The 8,832-nt window shown below is 42.9% G+C and overlaps 1 protein-coding gene across 4 annotated transcripts in view; it reads right to left on the bottom strand.

Moving 5' to 3' along the window:
* The window catches only part of PRMT3 (protein arginine methyltransferase 3), a 129,460-nt gene extending 122,605 nt beyond the window's left edge, over nt 1–6,855 (bottom strand). For 2 of the 4 annotated variants that reach the window (XM_004752135.3, XM_045066127.1), the window contains exons 1-5: nt 6,642–6,800; nt 6,253–6,388; nt 4,598–4,680; nt 2,674–2,723; nt 1,939–2,041 (exon numbers count right to left, since the gene is read on the bottom strand). In XM_004752135.3, coding sequence (XP_004752192.1) covers nt 1,939–2,041; nt 2,674–2,723; nt 4,598–4,680; nt 6,253–6,388; nt 6,642–6,669 — 400 coding nt within the window. In that variant the 5' untranslated portion in view covers nt 6,670–6,800. Of the gene's footprint in view, nt 1–1,938; nt 2,042–2,673; nt 2,724–4,597; nt 4,681–6,252; nt 6,389–6,641 lie in introns of all 4 variants that reach the window. The other 2 variants (XM_013055890.2, XM_004752136.3) reach the window with 2 other exon arrangements.
* Nucleotides 6,856–8,832: the final 1,977 nt, after the last annotated feature.

Consider the following 8,832-nt stretch of genomic DNA (forward strand, 5'->3'; position numbering starts at 1 on the left):
ACAATTCTACAAGGTGTCATTACCACCTTTTTACAAATTAAAGCTGAAGAAATTAACTTAATATTCCTGTTGGAGAGTTAGATTCAATACTGATCTGCACCCACAGTGACCAGCATACAACAAATATCTGTTGATATAACCTCTCCCTCTTCTGAACAATACTACCTTTTCTACTTCTCACAAAACTTATCATATCTGACCTTATAATGCAAGACAGACATTTAAAAACAAAATACTCTTAAGACTGTGGCCTCCTTATGGGAAAGAGTCATTTCTTCATGTTTCTAAGGCATTTGATGTACCACTTTTAACCAATGAGTGTTCATTGGATGATTTTGAATTTAGGAAGTCATGAAGAGCACTTAGTGGGCACTTTGTCATTTATCAAAGAGATCACTTTGTTCACTCTGGAGAGAAATGAGATTAGAGAGAATTTGTAAAAATGGGAAAAAATCAACCCGGGACTCACCAAATTTTGGAGCCAGAAAGAATTTCAGATGAAAACTTAGTAACAAAAAGTTCTGTCCATTCAGGTTAAACAGTTCCTGAATCCAACATTAAGGTCCTAACTACTACATCACAGTACCATACAACTTAATGATTGTCCTTCTCAAGGAAATGAGTAGTTTTCTACTCATTTTCTACAGCTCTCACTAATCAGAGAACTGCTCAAGTCCACACTGTCAAACTTCTGTATGTGAAGGGACATGTCCTTTTAGAATGGTCTTACTGACCTGAAGAAAGCAAATGCTTTACATCTAAATACAGTATAAATAAGGGGGAAAAAAAGTATTAACTCTGATAAGTTATAACAATAAAGTATCTATAAGAAGCCAATAAAATTTTCCTAAGATCCTTGTTTAATAAGAAAGGAATGAGCTAGGGTGCCTGGGTGGCTCACTCAGTTAAGAGCCTGACTCCTGATTTCGGCTCAGGTCATGATCTCATGGGTCTTGGGATCAAGCCCCACCTTGAGCTCCACACTCAGTAGTAATTCCGCTTGAGATTCTCTCCCTTAATCTCTCCGCCCACTCACATGTACACACTCACTCTCTCTCTCTCTCTCTCAGATAAATAAATCTTAAAAAGAGTAAAATAGGAAATGAATGAATGCACATAGCAAATAAGAAAGCTATAGTCAAGAAATGAAAGTAGCCCTGCCACAAGGAAGGCTGTAGAGTTAATGTATGTAGATGAGCCCTTGGAAATTCCAGTGGAATCTGTTTTGCATCAAAACAAAATCTCAGTAAATTAGGTGTCTTAAATTAAGTCAATTATCTGATCTAAATACATCAGACAAAAGCAGCAAATACTATAAAAACTACTTTAATGTTACGTTGAAGCAGAAAAAAATTAAAAAATGATTTTGAATCAGTAGATTTAAAAATTTTGGTTAATTAAAAATAAATTAAAAACTCAGTTAATTTTAGTTAAGTTGGCTAAATTAAAATTGTAGTCAATTTTAGTAGACTAAAAATTAGTCTACAATTAAAAATTATTGGGGTGCCTGGGTGGTTCAGTGGTTAAGCATCTGCCTTCCACATGGGTCCTGATCCCAGGGTCTTGGGATCGAGCCCCACATCTGGCTCCCTGCTTCTCAGGAAGCCTACTTCTCCCTCTCCCACTCCCTCTACTTGTGTTCCCTCTTTCGCTCTCTCTCTCTGTCAAATAAATAAATAAATAATCTTTAAAAAAATTATTTTCTCAAGAGTCCCTATTTTCAGAACACCTTATATACAGTATTAAAACAAACTTCTACCTCTAAATTTCTCTCTAGTAATGGTCACTGTAACTATCAAACAGCTTTCGTACTGAAACCAACTACCTGGTAAAGTTTTTAGAGAATTAAGGAGATGATATATTTTCTTAGAAAACTTAACCACCATTTGCCATTATAAATGACCCTGTGTTAAAGAAGACCCAGTAGGTTCATCTTACCAAATTGAAGTAATAAGTCATCTTCTAATACTGGCTTCAAATACTCTTCTTTCTCCCAAGGCACTGGGTTGTATATGGAATTCATATACTCAACTGTAGGATTCTGGATGTAAAATTAATTGCATGTTTTTTCATTGTATATAGTCACAACACCCCCGCCCAGCAAAAAATAGAAAAACTAAGCAAAAAAAAAAAAAAAAAAAGGGAACCATGTCTACCTCACACAAAAAATCTGTATTTAAGGAGTCTATGCTTCACCTGTCCTTTCATTAACTTGACTGGATGATTGCTTAGATTAAGCAATATGGTTTCAATGCACCTTTTTATTGTTTCGATTTGGGGGAAGTAGCATCATAAACATTCATTGGAATAGAAGCAAAAAAAGGACTAAGTATCTGAAAACTAGAACAAAAAGACAACCACAGTACTTGAAATCACACTAGTAATTATTTCTGATTCAGGGAAATCCTGTGTTATCAGTATTATCTGACACTGAATTATTTTTTCACATAGCACCAATTCACCTCTTGGACATAGTTAAAAATGATACCTTACAAGCATGGTGTGTATTCATTTACTTGGTGCTTGTTATGTTGTACTAGTTCCTAATGTCCATGATTACCCCAGTATGATTACATAGCAGTTCTTTGTATTCTTCTAAAATCAACACCCCAACAGGAACTGTGGTATTTCTTTAGTTTCCAAACAAAACTGTAAATTAAGCTACTGACTTACCTTGAGTCTAATAAAATTTATTAGCTTAATGTATCCATAAAATTCAAGTCCTAATGAGGAAAAAAAAAGATAATTCACCTATTTTAATATGCATTTTGTTTAAATGACATATTCTATAGAGGCTTCTCTGATTAGATAATAAAATATTTCTGTTCTCTAAACTACAACTTTAAATATTTTAAATTTCTCATTAAGAATTAGAAATAGCAACTTTAAAACTTCTGAGGGGTGCCTAGGTGGCTCAGTGGGTTAAAGCCGCTGCCTTCCGCTCAGTGGGTTAAAGCCGCTGCCTTCCGCTGCCTTCCGATCTCAGGGTCCTGGGATGGAGTCCCACATCGGGCTCTCTGCTCAGCAGGGAGCCTGCTTCCCTCTCTTTCTCTCTCTCTCTCTCTGCCTGCCTCTCCATCTACTTGTGATCTCTCTCTGTCAAATAAATAAATAAAATCTTAAAAAAAAAACAGAAAACAAAAAAAACCACAAAAAATTCTGAGTATTTTAATTGAGAAACAGCCACATGGATAACAATTTCTAATGTTTTTCTTGCATTTCTGAAAAAGTAGGAAATTAATTTTTAGAATTCATATCTTCATTTGTAAGAACAATACAAATCAGGAAAATTCGGTTATAGACTTTAACAAGTATTTGGCAGCTGGTATTAGAGCCCAAAGTCTCTAAATCCCCTATTTTTAAGGTGCCTACCAAAGTACAATTTTGCCTGGGCATGTAGTATTCAAATGATACACCAGCTTTTACATTAAGTGATATAAATTAAAATACAATGAGGCTTGTTCTCTTTCCAGAAATGAAGCACCATTTAAAACATGGAAAAGCAACAGGATATCCAACCAACTGAGTATTATTTGTTGTGAAAAATGTTGTTATGAGAAACATAACAGCACTAAGATGTTTTATAAGCATAATAGCATATAAAAACCTCTATTTGTTAAGTAAAAAAAATTTAAAAATTATAAAGTATGATTCTAATTTAGTTTAAAAATGCACATAAATGGGACGCCTGGGTGGCTCAGTTGGTTAAGCAGCTGCCTTCGGCTCAGGTCATGATCCCAGCGTCCTGGGATCGAGTCCCATATCGGGCTCCTTGCTCCGCAGGGAGCCTGCTTCTCCGTCTGACTCTGCCTTCCACTCTGTCTGCCTGTGCTTGCTCTCGCTCACTCTCTCTGACAAATAAATAAAATCTTTAAAAAAAAAAAAAAAAAAAGAAACTAAAAATGCACATAAAAAAAACCAATAAATCACTCATGTCTTATAAAAGCAGCCACAGTTGAATTTATGATTTAAAAAACATTTTATCACACATTGAATGTCTTTTCTAGATGATAGCAAATACAGGGACTAAAAAACCAACCCCATATTTAGTTAATTTTAGTGGAACAGTGTAGCTCTTTTGCATACATTTGAAAGAGTAGACTTCAATTATAAGAGAAGTATGTTCAAACACAAGTTTCAAAAGAATCATCTAAATATTTTGTTTACCACCTTAACTTCATCACTCCGTTTTCTATACTCTTACCAAACTCAACCTTTTGCCCTGAAGTTCATGTTATGTTTTGAATTGGTAAGTTGTCTTTTTTTACAATGACCCACCTCCTTTTCCAAAGTCCACCTCTATCCTTGCTCTCCCTAATTCTAATATGATAAAAATGCAATCATATGCTAAGGTTGCTTTCTTCCCGCCTTTTAGTTGTACAGTCAATGTAAGCTTAAATAGAGTGAATCTCATCTAAAATGATGATTTATAATTAGTCCTCCTTCGAAGGCCACTTGTCAAAAATACTTCGTAAGAGAGGTTTTGTTGTATTTTTCATGACACTGAACTTGTGTAGGAAAGAAAAGGTCTGGAGGAATACAAAGTTTGAACTTAAATTTCACAACTAAAATTTCCTTTATTCTAAAAAATACTCACCATGTTTATGGACCATGTTATCAATATTAAATTGATGCTCAGACTTACAGTGTGAAAATGTTTCTTCAGCAGATGTAAATAACCTGAAAAATCAAACCATAACTTCATGAAACAGTTCCCTCAAAAGTCTAAATATTGATTTCAGGTGAAATACACACTCCCCCCACTTCTGCTAAGTCCTGTTTTATATCCAAATAAGAAAAAGCAAACATACCTGAAGATGAGAGGGACCCAGCATTTCTAAAGGGAATTAGTACCTCTGTGTCCCCTTGTATACCCTACAAACTACATTTTAAATGTCCAAGTTAATTTATTTGCCAAATAATAGCACTGAATTTATCAAAAAGCTTTTAAGGACGAGAACTCCCTTTGATAGTTTCTGTCAAGAGATGAAAACTCCCTACAGCAGATTTTCTGCTCTGTGTCAATGCTGCTTCCAGCGGCTTTGAACTGTGAGAGCTCAGACTGCTTTTAGAAATAAAGCATAACATGTAATTGGTACAGCTGGCATACTCCCAAAGTGCTTATTCCAAAGATGACCTTGCAGTGTTCTGAAAGTACTTGTGTTACAGACACTGTGAGGACCAAGCCTCTTCATTAGGCGACCTGTGAAACTGATACCGGAGATAGGAACACACAGCAAGGAGCTACCTATCTCCTCGGCAGACCTAGCACCTATGCAGTCGCTAGTTTTCAGCAAATGTTTACCTTGTTGTACTTAGACGGCTTACCACGAAGTACACCCCTAATGCTCAATGAACGTTATTTTAGGACAACTGGAGTGTAGTAGACATTCTGTACCCACGCAAATGGCGCTACGTGGGAGAACAAGGACGAATCAAGAGGAGCTAATATGCCACCCATCAGCACCATGCCTAGATTTATGGGAAACTGGAAAATGTTTGTTCAAGTAACACTGGCCCGTGCCAAGCAGGCCTCTTTCACACCCACTGCCAAAAGGCTGACCAGAGTCAAAGCTTCCTGAGATGAAGAGGCCGAATTTTAAGTGGAAAAACGTGGATTTGGATATACGAGAAACCCTTTGTGGAAACAAGTTACTGATCCCATAGCTTCTTTCTCCCTAAGTGAAAAGGGCATCAGGTTTCTTTCCCTTCAAGAGATGGCGAGCCCCTACCTAAGAAAGGGGATTCTTCAGATGGCTCAAGTGGAAATAGTACACCTGAGAAGCTCCGTACTCATTAATGAATTATAGAGCGATAAAGCTGGCAGGGCCCGGAGGGATGATCTGGCTTAGTGACTGGCAAACTGATCTCATTAGAATCATCTCAGAAAATGCCTTTAGAAAAATGTCAGATTCCCAGGTCCCACGCCTCATTTGGAAGGGCGGAGGAGCCGGGCTGAGCATCCTTTGAAGTCTCAGGAGACCAGGGTGCCCCGCTAGACTTGGGAACCACAGATTCAGAGTCCGCGCACGGGGAAACTGAGGCCGGCGGAAGAGAAGCTAGAATAACGTGGTTTCCAGGGCACGGCTCTTCCCTCTAGAGCACGGTGCTTCCTTCTCAGCAAACCCTCACTCCACACCAGGGCTCAAGGATTCGTGGGCCGCTCGGGCCGGGCTTCGGACGAACGGACCCCCCCGGACGCACCGGGCGCGGGGACCCGAGGGGTGGCGCCTGGCCCGGAGGCGGACGAACCTGTCACAGAACAGGCAGGGGGTCTGCTGCTTGTCGTGGGGGGGCTCGGCATCGTCCTCATCCTCCCAGGCGGCCTCGTCACCGCTGTCGGACAGCTCTGGCAGGTCGTCCTCGTCCTCCACAGCGCCCCGGCCGCCTAGCACACGCAAACCATCATCCCGGTCCCGGACGGACGCCAGCGCGAGCCGCGCGCACGGGGAGCAGGGTGGGGGGTGCGCCGCCCTCCGCCCCGCTCCCCCGCGGCCCTCGCCAGCGCCTCCCCCACTCCCAGCCAGGCCCCACCGTCCCGTCCCCGCAACCGAGACGGGCAGCGGGAGGGGCAGGTCTTTCTCCCGGCCCGCGGGCTGCGCGCCAGGCGAGCAGGGTGCTCAGTAGACAGGGATACCCACCCGCAGCGCCCGACGCTAACGAGCACATGGCTGTGTTGTCCCGGAACCCCGCGCGCTTGGGGGCGGGGACCGGGCTGGGCAGCGCGCGCGCAGCCGCCGCCGAGCTCTCCCGGCCCGGAAGCCTGGGAACGAGCGCGAGCGCGCGGCAGGGACGGAACTCGCGGGGCCTCACAGCCGCCCAGAAACGCCAGAACGCGCGCGCGCGAGCTTGGGAGCGCTTCCGGCCTCGAGGCCGCGGTCGTTGGTCACGTGAGTTGGGTGGGCGGGGCGGGAGCCTGTTCTCCGCTTCCTCCAGCGCCAAGGTTCATGTATCGCGCGCAGATTCGGCGATGAATCTGGTACTAAGCGTCGCAGACTTTGATGTGACCTTTGTCTCCCCCTCGCGCCGCGGCAGGTCTCACCGGGAGGCCTTCGCCCGCGCCCCTGAACCCAGAAGCGCAGAGACCCGCTACCGCGGGTTTACAGTGGGCACCGCGCCCTCTGTGCGTCTCTAACTCGACGAATGGGCTGTTAGCGGAGGGGGTGGCCCACCCGCGGCGCCCTCTGGTGGCAGAGGAGGCGGAGCGCAGGCAAGGACTTCAGACTCCACTGATTCCTGAGGTCTCTGATTCCCTTGGGGTCCAGAGAGGACTGCAGGAGCCAGTGTGGGCGTACTAGAGCACTCAGAGGTGCCGAAGCCTGGCGGACCGTTTTAAGGATTTTAGTCTTTTAAGTACAGTGGTTAAGTGAGAGCACGGACTCAGACTTAACCTACTTAGTGTGAATCCTCCTTCTGTCACTTTGTCAGTCTGATCTTGAGCAAGATCAAGACTTTGCACCACCTCCACTTCCTCACCTACAAGACAGGGATAATGAATGCACTAGCCATAGAGCCACTGTAAGGATACAATGACTTAATACGTGTAAAGTGCTTAGACATTAAGTGTTAACTGTATCCTAAACAATGGGAAGCAGCTGACAGAGTGGCTCTTCCATACCTTCAGAAAGTGACATTATGGCTGCTGGGTGGGAAGAACACAAATGTTCTGTGCTTCGTGCCTTTTTTCCCCCTATCCTAACGTACTCAAACTACAGATGCTTTCTTGGGTAGGAGTGGGCAGCAGTAACTTCTGTAGGTAACTGACCAAGCTTTAGTTCTAGAGACTAGCACATGTTTATCCAATTAAATTGACTACCTTGGCCTACCACACTCCACATAATCCTGCCTGATTTCCATGTCACCCAACCCTTCAGACTTTGATTTAGAACTGATCATCTTCCCACCTCAAAGCTTTTGCTAAGAATTCTCCACAAATACGAACCGTCATTTCTCAATAAGTTTCCACTGTCTTTCCAGCAGACCTCCATTAGTTTCTTTATTAGCATGTACCATTTGCTTGTTCATTTGTTTGTTCTGGTTTTACCCTCAACGCTGTACCATGAGGGTAAGGGCCTTGTCTCTTTGCTTTCATTTCTCTGGCACATAATAGATGGCCTAAATCATAGTAGGTACTTGGTAAATTTGCTGAATAAAAATGACGCCTTCTATTGCTAAACGTTTCTCAATGTACTCCTCTACCTATTGGACATACACTGGTGGACATATCCACACTTCCTGTGTGTCCGGGAGCACTTAGGAAGCATTCAGTATGGTGAATGAATTCAAGGCCTTTTGTGACCTGGGCCCATCCACCTTTTTGCTTCATCCTTCCAACATAAACTCCTTCTCCAGCATGGGCCATCTTCTCCCTGTGTCTAACATTTGGAGGGAAATCTGCTAAATTCCTTTGTAACACCCAGTCAACACTAAAGTAAGTAACCCACAGTCTAGAGGGTGACTGAGCCAGAATCTTGTTTCTTAAGTTTGTGTCTTACCACGATGCTGGGCTTGAGAAGGAGCCACTTTCCTTTCTACTCCAAAGACAAACACAGACCGACCCTCCCGCTAACATCCCATCTCACTAGTGAGGCCAGAACAAAAAGCAGAAGGTTTTGTGGGTAAGGAAATAACATAAAGAGAATAACTTAAAATTGGCCACTGGGGGTAGCTGCTTTTAGAGCCCACAGGCCTCAGAATGTCCTCATGGGGTCCCCTCACTTCATGCTGCTCTTTGGAACCCATGCCTGGCAGGAGGAATGTTCCATCTCCTTCCTAAAGTCCACATCCTAAGACCCCACCCCTTCCTAAAATATGTCTCTTTCCTGGGTGACT

This window comes from Mustela putorius, unplaced genomic scaffold, assembly GCF_011764305.1.
Source record: "Mustela putorius furo isolate JIRA1106 unplaced genomic scaffold, ASM1176430v1.1 tig00003859_pilon_pilon_pilon, whole genome shotgun sequence".
Lineage (NCBI taxonomy): Eukaryota > Metazoa > Chordata > Mammalia > Carnivora > Mustelidae > Mustela > Mustela putorius.